The sequence below is a fragment of the Meles meles genome, chromosome 19 (genome assembly GCF_922984935.1).
Source record: "Meles meles chromosome 19, mMelMel3.1 paternal haplotype, whole genome shotgun sequence".
Lineage (NCBI taxonomy): Eukaryota > Metazoa > Chordata > Mammalia > Carnivora > Mustelidae > Meles > Meles meles.
In genome coordinates this window covers 54,762,153-54,783,866 of record NC_060084.1, presented here as the reverse complement: position 1 = coordinate 54,783,866, position 21,714 = coordinate 54,762,153, and the positions used below count along the sequence as shown (strand labels likewise).

General features: G+C 43.6%; 2 protein-coding genes across 2 annotated transcripts in view; both read right to left on the bottom strand.

The window, feature by feature from the left end:
• Positions 1-21,714, bottom strand: part of LOC123931367 (putative protein ZNF720) — an 867,309-nt gene that overhangs the window by 783,252 nt on the left and 62,343 nt on the right. The gene's annotated exons all lie outside the window — the stretch shown is intronic.
• LOC123930584 (zinc finger protein 736-like) overlaps positions 1-21,714 on the bottom strand; it is a 27,425-nt gene extending 5,711 nt beyond the window's left edge. Inside the window, exons 1-3 of the mRNA XM_045986792.1 lie at positions 21,531-21,714; positions 18,392-18,518; positions 17,808-17,903 (exon numbers count right to left, since the gene is read on the bottom strand). Of these exons, the coding sequence (XP_045842748.1) occupies positions 17,808-17,903; positions 18,392-18,518; positions 21,531-21,545 (238 nt within the window). The 5' untranslated portion in view covers positions 21,546-21,714. The remainder of the gene's footprint in view (positions 1-17,807; positions 17,904-18,391; positions 18,519-21,530) is intronic.

Here is a 21,714-nt window from a genome sequence, read left to right as displayed (position 1 = left end):
CATACTTGGTACTTTTGGCACGTGCACCTGCAGGGCACAGAGGAGAACCCAGGAGAGCCCCGGGCGGGAGTTGGGACTCCTTAGCTCCCTAGGTCGGCCATCTTGGAACACAGGTTTTCCTTTTCACTACAGGACAGTTTTCTTCCTCAGTTTACACATGTCCTAGTGATTTACAAGGAAGAAGCTTTCTTATCATATCTATAGCCTAACTTCCAGAGACCCGTTAACTCAGGTTCCTGAGGCCCTAACATCACCCTCCCCTCCACAAAATTGAGAGAGGCTGAGACAGAAGGGAAGGAACATGAAAATAAATTTCTTCTAAACCTGAAACCAAATCACAAAGATGTGTGATAGAAGATTACAACAGTCCTCCAGGAAGTTGGCAACTGTCTTCATATCCCTACCTCAATGGAGGGAAAAACAGCCTTTGCTGGCAATAACCAGGTCCCCATTCTCTTGAGAGTCTTCTTTCGCATATGAAGTCCTTCTGGAACCCTGTTTGTCCTCAACTCCCCAGCTCCCAATTATATAATCAGTGACACATCAGGTAAATGAGCAGCTCTTTCTGCCTAGGGGTCCTGTCCTGGTGCTTTAAGAAACCGATTTACACCAAAGACATCTCAAGAATTCTTTCTTGGTCATCAGTTTCGGATTCCACCCCACTGAACATCTCCTATATTTCAGAACCCCATCAAGTTCCACATTGCTTATTGGTGGATGTACAGAAGTCACGAGAGCCTTTAAGAATGTAGCAACCAACACTTAACAGAACTTACTAGAACCTTATCCTAACTATGCAGGCTGTAAGCCAGCCCTCTGGGCTAAAAGTAAGTGTTTTTGTTTCTGTATCTTATCTTTTCACCAAGTAACAATTTTCTGTCCTTAACCTCCTTTTTTGTAGTTCCAAGTTTTCTTTAAATTCCACTTTATTAGCACATAGCATTAGTTTCAGCAGTAGAATTTCTATCATCTGCTTATATGTGACACCCAGCGGTCATCCTGGTGTGCTACTTAACCCATCACCCGATGGATCCACCCCTCCCACCCACTCCCTATCCAACCACCCTTAGGTTGTTCTCGACAGTTAAGAGTCTGTTCTGTGGGGGCACTTGGGAGGCTCAGTCATTGAGCATCTGCCTGGAGCTCAGGTCATTATCCCAGGGTTCTGGGATCAAGCCCCACATCGGGCTTCCTGCTCGGTGGCAAGTCTACTGCCTCCTCTCCCCCTGCTTTTGTTCCCTGTCAAAGAAAATCTGCTTTCTTAAAAAGATGTATTTATTTATTTATTTATTCATTCATTCATTCGACAGGGAGAGATCACAAGTAGGCAGGGAGGCAGGCAGAGAGAGGGAAGGAAAAAGTGAAATCCTTCTTGAATATGGTGCTTTCAGTTTGCAGGGTAGAGAAATAAGGCATCTGACTGAGAGGATCTCATGGAAAATAACATGGCATTTGATGCAACTAAAGAATGTGCTACCGGAATTGTATCGTAACCTCTTTTGGTGAGGGCTAGTCCTCTTCTGGTTGTAAGTCACAGACTCTGAGAGGGTGTGTGGTTCTGCTTCTGTTTGTGAACCTGAAGTTATTTTTTGGCCAGCAATGGAAATCAGTGCTTCTGATTTCCAACTTGCAACACTTGGGCTGGACTGTTTTCAGGCAGATATGCTCACTGCCTCTCACTACTGCACTGATTCTCCAACAAATCTGTGGCATGGAAAGGGGCAGAGCCTAGAACTATACTTACTACCATGCTGAGGAAAGGGAGAAAGGTACCACACAGCAGTAAAGCAGCTCCCCTGAAGAATCACCCAACCACACTGGATCTGACCTTGACTGGGGTGATCTACATAGGAAATGAGGGCTTGGAAGCAACCACAGCACATGCCTTGCTGATCTGGCCTACTCCACTGTCCAGAAGGCTTCTTCATCTCAAAACATCTATTCTACTGTGACATCTTAAAGCTGCCCACATGATTGTATCATCCAACCCCTCCTCCATCCCTCATCACAGATCCAGGCAGGGAAGTAATCAATGACATCCAACAGCATTAGTCCTCAGGAAGAAAGAGGAGGTCGATCAAATCATCAGGATAAAGCAGGACCTCCCCACTCTTGAGAAGCCCACATTTGCCATTTCCTTCCCATTACACGTATTCATCAGATGACACCAGAAAGAGCTGCCTGTGCCTTTGTAGTGACTAAAGGGAGCCACCGCCTGGTCCCTCCCCACACGGGAAAGAGTTTCTCTCATTTCCTTTCAATAGGTCTTGTCTTTCTCTCCAAGGATGGTGTCTTCCTCAAATTTTACTTAGATTCACATCCCACATGATTCATGTTGGAATTAATACCCATCAGCTTTCCATCTGTCTAATCTCAATGAAGCATTTTCTGAGGACACTCTCTCCATAGCACAGGCAACAAAGAATGGTTGTGGTGCGTATGTGGCTGTAAAGAAAAACGAGGGTGAATACAACTGGAGGTCTGGAAATAACTTCTACATCTAGGAAGTCACTAGGGAAACTCAGGACACTTATCCTCCTCTACATGCTAATTCTTCATCTTGAATATTTCTGTCTCTTCCCTGGGCTACCACATGACTCCTATTGGGATAGATTTCTCTTTCTTATGGGGAATCTATGACACACATAGCATGGTCATATGCGCATGTGTACCTCATAAACACATCAAAATACCACTCAGTGTAGCACATGGGGCACATGCTTTCATTTGGGGCCATAGTGCAGTGCTATAGAGTCCTAAGTCTAAGTCCAGAATATGCCATTCCAACTGAAACAGATTTAGGGAAGCTCTGGGGGAGGGGGAGTCTTCTCTATGGGTCATGGGAGGGAATGCACTGCAGAAAATAGAGATGGGGGCACCTGGGTGATTCAGTGGGTTAAAGCCTCTGCCTTCAGCTCAGGTCATGATCCCAGGGTCCTGGAATGAAGCCCCACATCGGGGTCTCTGCTCAGCAGGGAGCCTGCTTCCCTTCCCCTCTCTGCCTACTTGTGATCTCTGTCAAATAAATAAATAAAAACTAAAAAAAAAAAAAAAGGAAAGAAATAGAGATGGTGGCTCACAAGGATGTAGTGCAGATGTCATATGAGATGTTCCACTAACTTGTCACCCTGCAGCATGTTGACTGGGGAATGTATTCATGAGAAGGGCTCCTGTCAGTGCAAGGCCCCTGCAAAACTGCTGGCTACACAAAATCAATGCCCAGTAGCAGCATCATGGAGTACGTGAGCTAAAACACCAACAGTACCTCTATGCTACATGCCTCAGTAATACACCCACAATGCTATCATCATATTCACAAAAGGAGAAAATCATAACATAGACTATGGGAAAAACAATCACATATCCCTTAAACTTCAGAGCACTGGGAAAACAGATTCCTAAATAAATTGTTTTACTCCAGTACCAAACAGGTGATTGAGTCCCTCATTTACCTGCAATCTTCAATAAGGTAGATTAACACTGTAGGTAGAAAAACGCCTCATTCATGATACACCCATATCAATACATGAAAAACCACTAGGTTTTATTAATGAAAATATATTAAGTTCACCAATACACTAAGTTATGCATTTCAAATCCAGTCTATCATCATTGTTCGAAATACAGAACACACGTGTGCAAAACCATTTGAGTGTTGTTGGAAGGATGTGGAGTACCTATTCCCCAAAATTTCAGGACTGAGGTACATTCCTAAGAAATGTGTTATGTTCAGTGGTATAGCACTGTAGGGAAGAGTTAGCTACCCTCCTTCAGTCATCTGTCAGCACTTCCTCATTTAACCACATCCAGTCGTACTCTCTAACGATTATGCTTACAAAGATGCATCGGTAGTGTACTGCCTGCCACCTCCTTTTTCTTAAAGCACAATTAGTAAAACCTTCTATTTCTAATATTGAGGAAGTTCTTTACTTTAAGACATGGAGCAGTATGTGTTCTGAACACTTACTTCACGGTAACTTACATCAATGTTGTAACCATCAGCATCTCCACGGAGATTTTCCTCGTATGTTGTGTATTATACGGTCCTACATCTTCCATGGAAAATTAGGCATGCGTGTGACCCACTTAATGTAGCAGGGCATCTAGTATCTTTGACGGAACAACAATCACCCACGTGGTCTTCCAATCTCAGTAGGTATAAAGGGATTCTCAGAAGAGATTTCAGAGTAAAATAAAATTTTTTGTCACAAATCTCAAGTAAGGTCAATGTAAAAAATGTTAAAAAGTATATTGAAATTAAACACATGTAAAAGCCTATCTACTACATCTGTTGAAACAGAATAGTATATACATTTTCTAAGTGTTGGATTTTTCCTTGTAATAACTATTTTCGGAGTAATGTCTGAATTGAGTGAACAATGTATGCCTTTTCCTTCATTCATTGCATTTATTGGCATTTGAGTTCAATCAGAAAGTCTTCTAAATATTTGTGTCTTTAAATTTACTTTCTTTAATGCACACTCTGCTGTTTGCTCCGGTGTGTATTAAAATGAGGGTCTTTCCACATTCATTAGTTCCAATGGTTTGAAATTAGTAAGTATTTTGTGATACTGAGTAAATCCTGAATTCCAGAAAAGGCTTGTCTTGTCCACTTTCTTTAGATTTTACAGTTCTTCTGCTACACAGTAACTATGACTTGAAGTTGGGAGTTCCAGTGAGAGGTCGGACACATTGTCTATGTGTACAGTTACTCTCCTATATAAAATCTCTGACATGAAGTAAATGAAGAAAAAGCCATAGATGTTTTCACACATACATTATGTCTGTAGATTACTCTCCACTTATGAATTTGGCGATGTCGAGTAAGGTTTGAGGGCCACATAAAGGTCTTGCCACATTCTTCACATTCATAAGGTTTCTCTCCAGTATGAATTCGGTGATGTGCAGTAAGTCTTGAGCTGTCATGAAAGGCCATGCCACATTTGTTACATTGGTAAGGCTTCTCTCCAGTGTGAATTCGGTGATGTTTAGTAAGGGATGTGACCCACATAAAGGCCTTGCCACAGTCGTTACATTTGTAAGGTTTTTCTCCAGTGTGAATTCGGTGATGTTTAATAATATCTGAGGGCATCTTAAAGGCCTTGCCACACTGTTTACATTTGTAGGGTTTCTCTCCAGTATGAACTCGGTGGTGTTGAAGAAGCCCTGAGCTCTGCTTAAAGGCCTTGTCACATTCTTGACATTGGTAAGGTTTCTCTCCAGTATGAATTCTGTAATGTTGGGTAAGCACTGAGCTCTGGTTAAAGGTTTTGCCACATTCATGACACTGGTAAGGTTTCTCTCCCGTATGAATTCTGTGATGTTGAGTAAGGTCTGCAGGGCGCATAAAGGCCTTGCCACATTCTTGACACTGGTAAGGTTTCTCTCCAGTATGAACTCGGTGATGCTGAGTAAGCTCTGAAGGCCACATAAAGGCCTTGCCACATTCCTGACATTGGTAAGGTTTCTTTCCAGTATGAATTCTGTGATGTTGGCTAAGCCCTGAGCTCTGGTGAAAGGCCTTGCCACATTCTTGACATTTGTAAGGTTTCTCTCCAGTATGAACTCGGTGATGTCGAGTAACATCTGAACGCCACTTAAAGGCCTTGCCACATACTTGACATTGGTAAGGTTTCTCTCCAGTATGAGTTCGGTGATGCTTAGTAAGGTCGCAATACCACTTAAAGGTCTTGCCACATACTTCACATTGGTAACATTTCTCTCCAGGATGAGTTCGGTGACTTCCAGGAAGGGTGGAGGGCAATGTAGACGCTTTCACACCTTTTGCCCATTTGTACTGTTTCACTCCAGTATGGATTGGCTTATGTCCCTTTACTGATGAAGGGTCCTTAAAGGGTTTACCACATTCCTTGTATTTACATATTCTGTGTATTTTCTCTCCAGTATGCATTCCCAGGAACTGAGATAATGTTGAGTGGCAGTCAAAGGATTTACAACATTCCTTAAAAATACAAGTTTTCTCGACCCTAGGAATTGTCCTGCTTCTATCTGGTCTTGATGACTGACTAATCATGGTCCCTGGTTTATTACATCTGAATGGGCGTTTTCCCTCATGAATTCTCTGATGATCACCAACACTGGAGGACTGGGTACGAGCTTTCCCACATTCGTTATATTTATGAGGACTGTCTCCCAAATGGTGACCATTATGTATACTGAGGTTAGAGCTTGGATTAAAGCCTTCCCCACATTTATCACATTCATAATGGTTCTCTGCAAACCTAGCCCTGACACATCTGTGAACACTGGAGCCCTGGTTCAATGTTTTCTCAGATTCAGTGCACTGAGCAGTTCTGTCTCCAGTGAGAAGCCTCTGGTCATTCTGGAGGGTTGACTCCTCGGTGAAACCCCTCTCGAATGGATCCCACTGAGCACTTTGTTCTTCATTTCTAAATCTCTGATTTAAGGTTAGGCCAGTCCTATCTTCCAAATGGCTCAAATCATTATTCTCAGCATGGACTAGGTTACTTTCCAGATGTGCCAAATGGCCTGTCCACAAATCGCTATGATGGAGTATCTGATTGGAGCTTGTGCTGACAGAAACACACTGCTCTGCAGGAACAGTTGACTTCAAAAGGGAGGATTTCCATAAACGTTTGTATCCTTCACCATTCAGGGCAGTGAGATTCTCATGAAAGTCAGTTGACTTGGTTTGGATTTGTCTTCTATGAAATCTCTGATGCCCATCACTCTCCCCATAATTGTCCCAGTCTCTATGTAAGTGTAAAATCTCAAAAGCACTATGTTTGTATCTGTGCATTGATCCATTCTGGAAAGAACCTTGTATGCTCTGCTTTAGCAGGAAACTCTGGGTGTCATGTGAAGATACAGCTGAAAGATACCAAATAAAAGTAAAACCATTGCACTTACTACATTCAGAAGAATGTACTGAAGAATTCTAATATAGAAGCATCAAGTCAATCAGACAAAGTCATAAAGATGGCTGAGAAGGAGTCATCAGGACTTCATTTCTTCATGGACACACAACATGGCACACAACATACTGAGCACAGTCTAATAGATAATTCTGCGGTATGGTCATGGTGTAGCACAAATCAATTTCCTGTATCTCTAACAATCAGGAAAAGGGTCACATGAGCTCAAAATTAGCAGAATGGTGGATATTGAAACAGAAAACTGAAATGAACCAACTAGAGTACAGTAAAAACAGAAACGTATGACCACAGGAAGAGTTGTTTGTCAGAAATGATCAACAACATAGACAGCCCATGAACTAAATATAGAATAAAGAAAAGTGTGACTAAAATGAAAGGTGAAAAGTCAAACAGAGAGCATAACTGACTGTAGGAATCAAGTAAGAGGCAACAATGGATAATCAGGGACCACAAACTCACACCAAAAGATGAGTATGAATGTCAAAAATATATATATAAACAATTTAGACTCCAGCATTCAGAAAAACAACAACAACAACAAAAACAAACTGATCAACAACCATAAACCAGAATGAAAGAGGAATAAAAGAAAAAATCCAACAAACAAAAATTGCGTGCCAAATGAATTCACTGGATATTCAAAGAGACACTGAAGGAGAAAGGACTGCAAATCTCCTCAAACATTTCCAAGGAGTGATGATCAGGGAAACTAGCAGAACACTCTGTCTGTGGCACCAGCATCACCAGCTCATGCAAGCTAGATGAAGACACTACAAACAACAAAGCTTACAAACTACTGCCTGTGACGAATATTCACTCAAAGCCCACAATAAATAGCAATCTGAATCAACACCACATTTTCCCTTTTTACAAGATCATCAAGTGGGAATCGGACCTGGAATTAAGGGCACTCCAACATACAGAAAACCATAAATTCAAGACTCTGCATTAACAGAACGAAGGTCAAAAATGACATGATCACATTAAGGGAGACAGAATACAAATATGGGAGTACTGGACAACATGTCATGCTAAAAACACTCAAGGTAGAGAACCAAGGAAACCCCAACCTAATGAATGCCACAGATGTATGAAAAGCTGAAACCTATTCAAAAGGGACAGTCTGCAAACTTCTCCTCTATGATCAGCAGGTTATGAAGTGACCCCACCACTGCCTTTGAGTAGAGTACTGGATTCTCTATTCAGAACAATTATGCAACCAAAAATAGAGTAAAGGAATCTAAACTGAACAAGAAACAGCAAAACTATCTCTGTTCCCACATGACATGATTACAGAAATCCCTAAAAATCATCTTATTATATTGTTTTTAGTCATTTTTTGTTTATTTCTGCCAGTTTCCTGAGTACACTTTGTTTTTCATTTTTGTTATGTTATATACAATATAGGTAACAAAATGTTGGGACAAGCAACTTAATTTCCACCAGAAGGACTAAGAAAGGAAGACAATTAGATGAAAGTTAGTAGAGAGGAATGCCTGGGTGGCTCAGTGGGTTAAGCCTCTGCCTTCAGCTCAGGTCATGATCTCAGGGTCCTGGATCAAGCCCGCCATTGGGCTCTCTGCTCAGCAGGGAGCCTGCTTCCCCCTCTCTGCCTGCCTCTCTGCCTACTTGTGATCTCTCTGTCAGATAAATATTTATTTTTTTTTTAAAAGAAACTTAGTAGAGGTATGAAAATAACAAAGAAAAATCTGAAATAGACAGCACATTAATACTAACAGAACACTGAAAGTAATGCCCATTTTGATCAAAAATAAAAGTGGCAAAATCTAAATCCCACAAAATACTATATAATAACAAATATAGGGGCACCTCTGCCTTCGGCTCAGGTCAAGGATCCCATGTTCGTGGAATGGAGTTCCCACATGGGGCTCCAGACCTGCTCAGGCTCCAAGATCAGCAGGAAACCTGTTTCTCCCTCTCCCCTTCTCTGTACTTATGTTCCCTCTACTGCTGTATCTCTGTCAAATAAACAGAATCTTTTTTTTTTCTTTTAAAGATTTATTTATTTAACAGACAGAGATCACAAGTAGGCGGAGAGGCAGGCAGAGAGAGAGGGGGAAGCATGCTCCCTGATGAGTAGAGAGCCCAATGCGGGACTCGATCCCAGGACCCAGGGATCGGGACCTGAGCTGAAGGCAGAGGCTTTAACCCACTGAGCCACCCAGGTGCCCAAAATAAACAAAATCTTAAAAAAAAAAAATAGGGTAATTTAGAACAAAAGAAAGATAATTCCTAAAAACAGACTAGTTATTAAGAAATGAATTACTAACCTTGAACCAAAGAATTTGGAAATCACCGCAGACCAATAAGCAGCATGAGGGTTGAATTTGGAAGAAACGCTCTCCCAGCACAGAAAAGTCCTAGACCTGGGAATCTTACTACTTTCGATGGTGGCAGTGAGCTCGCTAAATAAATCCTGTGTTAGGGGAACCTGTGTGGCTCAGTGGGTTAAGCCTCTGACTTCAGCTCAGTCATGATCCCAAGGTCCTGGGATTGAGCCCCGCATAGCCCTCTCTGCTCAGCAGGGAGCCTGCTTCCCCACCTCCCTCTCTGCCTGCCTGTGATCACTATCTGTCAAATAAATAAATAAAATCTTAAAAAAAAAAAAATCCCATGCTGCATGATTCCTTTCCCTCCTTTGGTTCCGATTCAGTATTTCCCTTTATTTTGCCTTTTATGTGACAAAGTCATTCTTCTGCTTCTTCCAGCCTTCTCTTAACATCAAGGCAGTTTCTAATCTCACTTATTGCATTATTTATCTATGTTTGATTTTTTAAAAATATATATATTGGGGGGTGGGGGTCATAAGAGTTCCAGTGGGAGCTAGAGAGGGACGGAATCACATGCACACATCACACTGAGTGCAGAGGCTGACTTGAGCCTGGATTCCAAGACCCTGAGATCAAGATCTGAGCAGAAACAAAGAGCCTGGTGCTTATTGGAGTGAGCCACCCAGACACCCAACTTTTTTTTTTTTTTTTAACTCTTATCCCTGTGGTAAAGTTCTCACTATTCTTTTCTCAACTCCTTGATTGTCATTATGATTGCTGCCTTAAATTCAACAGGTGGTGGGTAATGGGGAGGGCACGTTTTGCATGGAGCACTGGGTGTTGTGCAAAAAGAATGAATACTGTTACGCTGAAAAAATAAATAAAATGGAAAAAAAAAAATTCAGCATCAAGCTCCTTACTACGGTTTCCATTGCTTCTTTGGCCCTGGCCTTACCTACTGGTTGTTTGGGATAAATTCTTTCTTCTTGGCTTTTGTCTAACTCTCTAACCTCCTCTGCCCATTAGAAAACTCAACAATGTCTCCTTCTGTATCCTTCAGGCCAGGGGTCTGCAGGGGCTCTCCTTGCCTGCTACTGGCAGTGTTTGGTCCCTGGCCTGAATGTGGCCAGTTTGAACTAGGTGAGCTCTGCTCCGATTGTGAAAGGAGACCTGACGTCAACTCCACCAGGACTGTGGCCCTGCAGATTCCCTGCTCAGGAGACATGATGTGGGCAGGGGCTCACCTTGCTGAGCCTGAGGCAAGCCTCACTGAGAAGGGCAGTCCCCTCAGATCACAGGGGGGATGGGGCCTGGTGCAAACAAAGCAGCCAGCCAGTGTCCTCACTGAGTGGGGCTCAGTCTTTATGCTACAGGATGGGGGAGGGAAATGGTGTCATCCAACTCCAGGGTTCTGGGAGCCACGTGTCACTGAATGTTTCCTCTCAGGAACGTGCTCCTAGACTACTGAATACTCTCCCCACTGTGCACCCCAGGTGTTCTTCAGATGACTGTTTCCACACTGTGAGTCCCCAGGTTGTTTGCCAGCCTTCTCTCCAGGAGCACCCCAGTGCCCTCCTGGTTCTATCCCACCCAAACCTGCTGACCATTAAACTCCAGGCTTTAAGACGTGCTGGTTCCAAGAACTCATGAAATTCAGCCCTTCTCCCTCTCCAAGCCAATGGCTTTGGGAAACCTCCTGAGGCATCCCCTTGAGTGCTCCTCTGTCATGACACCTACAGCACAGCCGGGGCTCTCTGCCCTCCACAATGCTAGACTCCTCTCCTCCCTAAACCATGTCTCCACACTATCTGCCATCTTCCATGTGGCCTCTTCTCTCCTTTCACTTGGGAGTCTGTCCTGTCACTCTTCAGCCCAATGTCTGGGGCATTTTGGAAGACCTGACAGTTACCTAGTGGTGCTAGGACCTAGACATGAGTCTAGGACCCTCCTACGCCACTGCCATTGCTTCTCCTGGGAATCCTTATTGTTTTAATCCTCTAACAACTCATGTGGATTTTATAAACTTGGTACACAAACCAACACATAAAAATTAGTTTTGTTTCTACACAACAAAGAGCGAGTTCCCCAAACAGGATCATACATTAAGAGCAACAAACCGCCCAACCCAAATTGACCACACTACCGAATTCATGGAAACAACTCCCTCCTTCACAACAAATGCAGGTGCAATCTGCTTCTGGCTGCAACGCTGGATTTTGTAGCCTGGACCCCCACTGCATCCAGGGCCTTTATCTTCAAGTTTCCCCTGCATTTTTACTAGGACCCATGTCTTCAGGCTACAGGATCACGTGTTTCAACTTTGGCTTCCTCCTGAAAACTGACTTTGTCTAAAATGAGTACAGTTATTCAAGTTGGTTGCACTTTCTGGTCTTCTCAAAAGAATTCACTTACACAGAAAAGCCTTCCTGACACATATGGCCATTATTACACACTCTGTAATGGTGAGACATGAGAGAGAGCACACTGTAGGGAAATGGACTAAAGCAGCTCTCACAGAAATGACTGTTCTTCATGTGCCCCCGTGGCTGCTCAGCCTATGAGGACCACAGGCTCTTCTTCATCTACCAATTTACTTCTTCACACTGTTGGGCAGACTCCTGTCTTTCCCCTGCTCTCTCCCTTCTACCATTATGCACCTTTATCTCCACTGGGGTACAGATCAGTTTGCTTTCCTAGGACTTTATCCTACTAGGAATACTTAAGATTAGCTTATTTTGCACAGTAGGTTTACTTTCTTTGCCTGCACCTTCTTAAGACACTACGTTAACCTATAAAGGCATATGCTTGTCGCTATCTATCTTGCTTTCTTTTAAATGTTCCATGAGTTCAGGTGCACAACATGGGGACTGGACCACTCTATAGGTTCTATTCTGCTTACTACCAAGTAGCTATCATCTGGCACCATAAAATGCTATCATTATACCACTAAACGATTCCCTGTATTCTGTTACCCCATGACTCATTATTCCACAACTGGAAGCATGTGCTTCCTGTTCCCATTTCCTCATGTTGCCCATCATCCTTCTCCATTCCACACCGGTAACAGTCAGGTTACTCCTTGTATTTATGGGTCTGTTTCCACTTCTTTCATCGTGTCTTATCACTTGTGACAATGTGGTTTGAACCACGACGTATTATGCGATGTCAAGTAACTCAGACAAAGACAAATACCATATATATATTCACTTGAGTGTAGCCAAAACAACAATGTAAATGAACAAACAAGAAACACACTCATGAATATCTATTTTGTTTTGAAAGAAGTCCATGGATAATCCCAAGAATATGAAAAGCCCAAGATGACACACATTCTAAACTGTGACCAGGTGGCCTCTAACCATTTCCCAATCCTGGCAGAAGACTGGAGGTTCCCGGGTCAAAGTCTAAGCATCTTATGACTCATGACACAGCAAACATCATAAACATCTTCATCACACTAATTCCAGTGGCCAGCTGCGCACCCGCAACTGGTTATCAGGAGATGCTGCACATGCGGTGGGTTTGAGTCACTTCTGTGGGACTCTGACCATAGGAAACCCTAGAATCATCAAGGAACATCCAATATATCTATCCAGTCCTTTGTCACAGAAAAAAACATCTGTTCTCCTGTACAATACTCATCTGTCCTCTACCCAAGGGCCAGATGCGTTCACTAACACAAACATGTGGAATGACAAGAACTGCTAAAACATCAACCAAGGAAATGCTCGCGCAGATCACATCACCACATGACTTCAAGGAATAGTGACAAGACTGTATAAAGCACATATATGCATGTGTGATTCGGGGCAGACATCCACAACAGCAAGCAATACGTTTTCCTTCATGATCTTTTGCTGCTCACCTGGCAGTGATAAACAAGTTACATGCAGGGTAGGTCACAAAGTCAATGTACCTGGGAGGTTTGACTTTAAGATGCTTCCAACCATCAGCCATAGGGCCAATTGCAAAGCTCTGGAAGATACCCAAGACGCACACTGTGCCACCAGGGACACATTCCTGGCCACTCTGTCAACCTAACGAAGAAGTGTGCATCCAGCATCATGGCAGAAATCTTTCACCCAAAAGCTGTCAGTGTGTGTTGGGGGGGGGGGGGGCCTCCATTACAGACAATGTGAGAATAGAGGAGTAATCATTCATCTGAGCACAGAGGCCCATGGAAGATCTTTGACATCACAACTGACATTGGGTGTGTGGTCCTGGGAGACTGCTAACACCACTAGAGGAGGAAGACATAGAGATAAAACAGAGAGGTCTGATACAAGATCGTGGCCATGGGAATCCATATCAAGACATGACTTGTGTAGGGAAGCCTGGGTGGTTCAGTCAGTTAAGCTTCTGCCTAAAAACTGGATCCTGATGCAGGGTCCTGGGATAGAGCCCTGCCTGGGACTCCCTGCTCAGGGGGGGAGTCTGCTTGTCTCTCTGCCTCTGGCCCTCCTAACTTGTATTTATTCTCTCCCTCTCTCAAAGAGACAAAATCTTAAAATGATTTGTGTAAGCAAATGAAAAGAAAGCATAATACAAATTTTCAGAATACATTTCACTTTATTAACCAAGTGGGGAAATAAAAGTAGAAAACCTCAATCATGAAAGAAACCACAGAACACATTAATTTCTAATACATTTCTGACTAAATTTTTAAAAATAATGATGTGTTCAGAGAAACACAAGGGATTCTATCTCTGTGGTATGGTTTAAAAAAAAATGCCCAAGATCAAGAGAAATTTTAAAAAATATATATTCACTAGTATCTGGCACATTCCTCTGCACAGTGCATACAATGTCTGTCTCACGGTTACTGATGCTGTATCTGCTATTAATGTATTCAATGTTCTAGAGTTTATGGTTTAGTGGTAATACTATTGTCTTCTCACTCAAAGAAATGATGTAGATAAAGGAAGGTATAGGGAAACTCTCACTATTGGTAGAGGCACGGTTTGAATCTGTGCCCTACACAGAACAGGAAGCACACAGTACATATGCCATTCTAGAAGGTGACCCATGTTTGGATTGTTTCTTTTCTCATTGACACTCAATGGTTCACCCAGCCGTCCGCGCACAGAACAGCTTCCATGAATGGACACTTCAAAGTCAACATTCCAGCCCACACCACACATAGGTAGCCTGAGTGGTTTCCTGGTTGAACACTCAGAAGTAGACACAAAGGTCAGGCATCCAAGGTACAATGCAGGAAAGGCCCAACACACACCAGTCCACTTTCATGCCTGGAGAACCAAAACTACACACTTGTGTATCTCACTACATTACACATGGGCTACTACCTTTCCTGAAGAACACAACTATGAATGTGTCCCAAGATATAGGTTCTAAGGTCTAGTCCCTACACAGCCACCTGAGATGGGGTAAGAAAGGAAAGGTGGGGGGCTGCCCCAAGAGCTACTGACATGGTAATGTAAGGCTGGGCACAGCGATCCAAGATTTACAAGTGCTCCCGGTGATTCTGACCCAGAACAATTTGCACAACCTCTGCAGGAACTAAGTCACAGGTCAATCCTGAGATATCCTCACAGAAGTCACTCTCAGAATCCCTCTGTGCTTATGGTCATGTTACTGTCTGGACACGCATACACAACATGCACAACACACATTTCCTTTATTCATTACTAAATCTGACTCTAACAGAGACAAGTGAGTGACTTGCAGATTCAATGATCTGGCTTCTTTTCACCTGCCTGACACGGGGAACAGAGGGGGAATCAGGGCACCTGTGGAGGCAGTATGGGGGCTACTCAGACAGGTGAGCTCCTGCTCAAACAAGGAAGAGACGACAGAGCTGAAGGGAAAGGGAGAGGAGGGGATCACTCATTCTGAAGTAGTAACTCCCCTTCCTGAAACTGGGAAATTACAGGAACGCAGACTTGACAAATGCCTGGGACACGTGTGACAGAACCCAGAATTGCTATTATTAGTGTTCTCCTGAGGAAAACAAGTCTATAATCCTGGGTCCACAGACTGTTTTTTTTTTTTTTAATTCCCAAATACCACTCCAAGATCACAAAGCATTCAAAGAAAAAGAAAAATATGTTCCAATCAGAGGAACAAAATAAATCTCCAAAAGTGGCCCTAAGTTAATAAAGACCCATACATTGCAAAAAAAAACAAACTGAACCAAACCAAAACCAGACCAAACCAAAAACAAAACACAACAACAAAAAAAAACTGCAAGCACTTCAAATTATAATGATAAAATCTGCATGGAGGAAAAAGACAAGAGAACATGTAACTAAATGTTATCGGGAAAACGAAGCATGACCAAAATGTAAACCCAGAGAGACAAAAAGTACAACATTCAGGAACCAGAAACTGAGAGCCCCAGAGTACAATTACTGAATTTAAAAATACACTAAGGGGGTGCCTGGGTGGTTCAATGGTTAGAGCCTCTGCCTTTGACTCGGGTCGAGATCTCGGGGTCCTGGGATCAAGTCCCGCTTCGGGCTCTCTGCTCAGCGGGGAGCCTGCTTCCCTCCTCTCTCTCTGCCTGTCTCTACGCCTACTTGTGATGGCTGTCAAATAAATAAATAACATCTTTTAAAAAAAATAAATAAATAAAAATACACTAAGGGATCAGCAACAGACTTGATGAAGCACAAGAAAGAATCAGAACTCTTAAAGACACTTTTTCTAAATTCTCTACTGAGGGGACCAAAGAAATAAGTGGAAAAGGACAGAGTCTGAGGGACTTGTGGGACACCAACGAGTGGTCCGATATGCACATTAAGGGGCCCCCATAAGGAGATGAGGGTGACCTATGTGGAAACAAGAGACAATTCAAGCTTGCTAAATTCTAAGTACAATAAATGTCAAGACAGGAAACAGTGACAGATTGTAATTAACCCATCACACACCACAGATGAAAAGAGACTTCTGAACCAGGGTGGCAAATGCACTTCACCTTGTGCAAGAGCTCCTGAAAGAGTAGTAGTGGGATTCTCAGCACTCCCAACAAGAATGGGGCCGGCATAATGTACTCAGCTACTGAAAGACTGAAAAATACCACCAAGAATACTTTACTGGGCAGAACTCTTTTCCACAGATGTAGAAATGAAGACATTCCCAAGTAAAGACCCCTCTACGTTTACCAGTAGACCTGTCCTACAAGAACCATTAAAGGAATGCTCTCTCAGTGAAATAAAGGGATTCTACCCAGAAACTGAACCAGATGGGATCCTACAGTTCTCCGCTAAACATAACTGTTTAGACAGTTATACAAACCTGTAGTGTTGGAATTACCTAGGTCACTTATTTCTGCCACAGAATTTTGTTTTCAAAAAAATATAAAAATCATTCAACTAGGTCATAAACTACACAACATAAATGTTAGAATTTGTGACATCGGTTAACAAAGTGGGTGCAGGGGTGGAGACAGGAAGAAGAGTTTTGTGTGCAATTGACAATATTGAGATTCAAAAGCTTTGTTTTACCTCTAAGTTGTTTTAAGGAATCTGTAAGGTAACCACAAATGAAAATATTCACAGAAGACACAAAAGTTAATGAGGAAGGTATCAAGGCACATCATGGTGTAATACAATTAAAGATAAATCTTTCTTATTTCCCACCAAAACATGATACAGAGGTGTAAGATGTTTCAAAATTACTTTTAATTCCAGAAATTCTTTTCTCTCATGCAGAAAGAAAAAAAATTCACCCACAAATACATGATGAAATTAATTCTATGTTGACGACAACTCACCTAGACATAGTATAACATTCACTCACCACTCACCAGGGAGAGAAATTAACAGTAGGAATCACAGAGCATGTATGTATGATACACAAACACAATCAAAAACACATAATTTTATTGCAAAAAGCATAAAGCTTATCCTTTTTTGAGTTACATAGTAAGTGAGACTTTATTAAAGGCTCCAAGTTCTGAATTCTAAATGTGTTAGTCCCCCAACAGCCTTATTTATGTGAGAAGGCTAGGAAACAGAGACATTGCATTATTTCACCACTGAGGAATGAACACAGAGAAGGGAAATTTCTGTATTAGTTAATATGAAAAAAAACTTTTGAAGGGAAATAGAACTGCATATTGTCTCATTTTAGGGAGATGGTTTGTTATCTGATGCAGTTACTGAATGTCAATTTTCTAAGAATAAGATTAAAGCCTCCATAACATTAGAAAGTATGAGCCAGAAAACATTAGAAATCTGTCTCCAGTGTTCTGGGAATTTCTGCACCAAATCCCAGTGTGCATACAACTACCCTGACCTATTTGTCTCGTGATGAAAGCCAGAATTGACAAAGGCCGGAGCATACAGGTCCTCAGAAATAGGATGACTTCCCCAGGGCCCTCAAAGCAATGGAGCAGCTCTTGGACTACAGGGGCCTTCCCCCTCCAAGGAGAGTCTCCTGGCCCTCCCTGTGGATGTGCCAGACCATTGCTGGAGCTGAAGGAGAATCCCTAGAGAATGCAAGAGCATGAGAGGGATAAAACCAGGCATGTCTCCAGCTGATTTTCATTCAAGGACAGCTAGTGGAACCACAGCTTAACGTCTACGTTCCTCCTTGGACCTCCCCTCTGTCATCTGCCTCATTCATTCCCACCTACCTGGATGGAAGCCTATGGTCTCCTTTCTCCTCACATCCCAGAGCTGCTTCTCTTGCTCCAAAAAAGTGATCAGGTCTGGCTTTGACACAGTGAGACCTGTTTACGCGGAAAAAGGAAAATGAGTATTGCCAGAGATTCCAATTTTCCATCAGGATTGTGTTCAGCACAGAAGAGAGGATATTGTACAATTCTAGAAAATGGTTTCCAAAAGCTGCTGCCCAACAGTCCCTTTAGAACACAGAGAAGTCATTTTCAATGTTCACATCCTGACCTCCACTTCCAAGCAGTAGACATAGTACGAAGGGGAAATTTCAGTTTAACATGTGAGCAGCACCATTCTCTGCCACTATGTGTTTATAATTGCAACTCATCTACAGAAGTGGGGGTATTACCTTAAGAAGCTAAAGATGAAAAGGACACATGATGATGCCTTTTCTCTACATGTACAAACCCCTCCTTACTCCCCTCTCTGCCTGGATCTGAATTCCAGTTATTCAAACAGGAACTGTCCAAGAGACAATCTTCACAGGAAGGAGAAAAAACCCAGAGTGTGGTTTGGGGAATCTGGAAGGAGTCTTCCTCACCCAAGAAGCAGAGGTGTCCGTAGTTCTCCAACATCACGTCCCTGTACAGTTGCCGCTGAGTGTGGATCAGGTGTCCCCACTCCTCCTCAGAGAATTCAATGGCCACATCCCTGAATGTCAGCAGTCCCTGCAATAAATACCACAGTCACCAAGTGGCCATTGACACAGTTCACGATGGTCCCTAACATGAAAGAGGGAGTTAATGTCACCAACTAAACCCAAGACCCGACTTTCCCTGCTCTAGGACATGAGTGTGGAATACAAGAAAAACCCATGAGACAGAGGGCAGGACTGACTGACAACCTCCACTCCCAGAAGTCAACCCTAACAACTAGAGAGGTGAGAGCACTCCTTGTCCAGTGCAAACTGTTGGCGTGCAGGGGAACTGATGTTCCAGAAGGAATTCATGAGATATTTCTGATATGAAATCTTGAGTTGTGGGAGTGGATGATGAAGAAATAATTACTGAGATGTCTTCGGTGCAAAAGCTGTGGTCTTCCTGATGATAAACAGGCACAGGCCCCACAGGACAGAGGCGCTACACTGGGGTTTGAGCAGGAACTCCGTCGTCACTAAAACGGTGAGTGGCTCAGGAGCGCAGCCATCACGAAGGAAGCTGAAAGCAAGGTTTCCAGGACCTTTGAGGACCTGGCTGGTGTGATGATGAGATCGCTTACTACTGTTGAGTGAAACCTTGGACAGAAGACCCTGCAGATCTGTATCAGTGGGGGACATGCATGGAGGATGATGGCCAACATGCATTTGAGGGGAAGAGATAAAGAAGATCCCAAAGGGATTTTCTTATGTTAAGGAGGACTCTCAGAATCCCGGAACTCTGGTTACTGAGAAGCTAAGGTTGCTTTTCTCCTCTAATTAAACATGAACATGAAGGCAGTTGTGAATTCCAGGGAGACTGTCCTACTCTGCCTACTCAGGTATTTACCAATGGCGCCAAGTGGAAGGAAACTGAATGTTATACACACCTCTTTTGACTTGGTTCTTCTCAGAATCTATGATCAAGGGCACTTGGTTAAGTGTCCACCTGCAGCTCAAGTCCTGTTTCCAGGGACCTGGGATGGAGCCCCACGCTGTTCTCCACGCTCCATGGGGAGTCTACTTCTCCCTGTTCCCCTGCACCACTGCTCATGTGCGCTCTCACCCTCTCTCTCTCAAATAATAATTCTTTTTTTTTTTTTAAGATTTTATTTATTTGGGGCACCTGGGTGGCTCAGTGGGTTAAAGCCTCTGCCTTCGGCTCGGGTCATGAGCCCCACATCGGGCTCTCTGCTCCGCAGGGAGCCTGCTTCCTCCTCTCTCTCTCTGCCTGCCTCTCTGCCTAGTTGTGATTTCTCTCTGTCAAATAAGTAAAATATTAAAAAAAAATTAAAAAAAAAGATTTTATTTATTTGACAGAGAGAGAGATCACAAGTAGGCAGAGAGGCAGGCAGAGAGAGAGGAGGAAGCAGGCTCGCTGCGGAGCAGAGAACCCGATGCGGGGCTCGATCCCAGGACCCTGAGATCATGACCCAAGCCGAAGGCAGCGGCTTAATCCACTGAGCCACCCAGGTGCCCCTCAAATAATAATTCTTAAAAAAAGAAAAAAGCTACAATCAAGAGAAACTCAGACAAAGGTGTTTCCAGTTGAACTGTGATGATCTCTGCGTACTGCTGAGTACATCCACAATCCCTACAAATGACTGAGAAAGAAAATATGAACATAGCAGGGGAGGGATCAGGCAAAGAGTAGCGAGACAACAAATCCAGTTCACACCAAGCGTAGGAAACAAAGTGATCTCAGTGCCAAGGTACAGCCAAGGACACGCCATCACTGGTTTGTTTTTTTTTTTTTTTTTGTGGTCTGAAAGCAGGAATTCAGAATAGGAATCTCATTTTGAAAACAGAGGATATATATATATAGTTCAATCACCTACAGTTTCTGTAGCAGCTGCTTTGAGGCAAGCGGGTTTGAGCAAAGGCATGGAGAAGGGGCCCCAGTGAGCCCCTGGCTGAACCCAGACAGGCCCATCCCGGGACTCACCTCAAAGGAGCCACAGACCCGAACTAACCAATGAACTACTAACAACCAGGAACAGTGCCCAGAAGAGGGAAACTTCCCTGAGCCCCTGAACGCCTCGCCTTCCCGCACTGAAAAGAGCCCCCACTGCACCCCACTGCTCCTTGCACACAGCCTCTCTCTGCCACCTGCCGCCTGCCTCCCGCAGGATATTCCGTGAACTGCGAAGAGCCTGGTTCTGCCTCAGGTGAACATTCCAGGCCCACGTGACCTCCTCCACCCTATCACGGGCCACATTCGGGGCCCCCACCTGACCGGCAGAGACACCACATTTAGACAAGGGTCTCCCTGTCCCCTACCAGGCAGCATAATCTTAATTACAGATTCATTTACACTTTAGTGCAAGGGCCAGGGAGAGGAGGGAGGCTCTCAAGCCGGTTCCCAGCTGAGCCTGCAGCCAAAGGAAGAGCTCATCCCAGGACCCTGAGATCGTGGTGGAGGGGGAATCCACAGTCTCCAGGCATAACCGACTGAGCCCCCAGGTTCCCCTCTAGTATATTTTAACTAGTGTATTTTACATAAAATACCTACTTCATGTTCTAAAGAGCAAGTCTCAAGAACTCCCCCTTCCCACACTTTTCTCTCAGAGAACATCTGGAGTTATTCTGGGCCCAAATCCATCGAGTTTATTTCTCAATTTCCTGACCCCCGGGCTACACAGCGCTGAGAAAACCAAGCACACGGGGCCTAAAGGAGAAAGGTTTTTCCTCACTGACAGCCCTGGACCAGACCTCAGCAGCAGCAGAATCTCAGACTCAAGCGCCCCCCCCCATCTCCCCCTGCGTCTATCACTCAGAAACTATTTTCAGTGCTTGCAGGACTTTAACTCCCAGTGAGGGCTGCTGCTGCCCTATTGTAAGGCAGGTTGGAGACACGGAAGAGAAGGCTCTGGGATACAGAGGAGTAAGGTTCTATAAACCTGGCCTAAATGGAAAGATCTTCAAATCAGGTGAAAACAGAAGGAAGAAACATCAGAACTACAGGAACCAACATTTGCAATTTCTTAAAAGTGAGGGATTTCAGGAGGAAAACAGGACATGGCCTCTCCTGGGACACCAGGCTTACCTGAGAAGTGGCCATTTCTCCTTTCCCTTTGTCCTCTGGATTTCTTTCCCACAAGATATCTGCAGAGAAATCATAGCAGCATCAGGAGAACATGTCCTTAAGGAAACCAACAGAGCCTGTGCATCTGGAAACTGTTCTGAGACCTGGCTGGATCCTGGCCGAGAACTGAGCGGCCCTCAGAGGA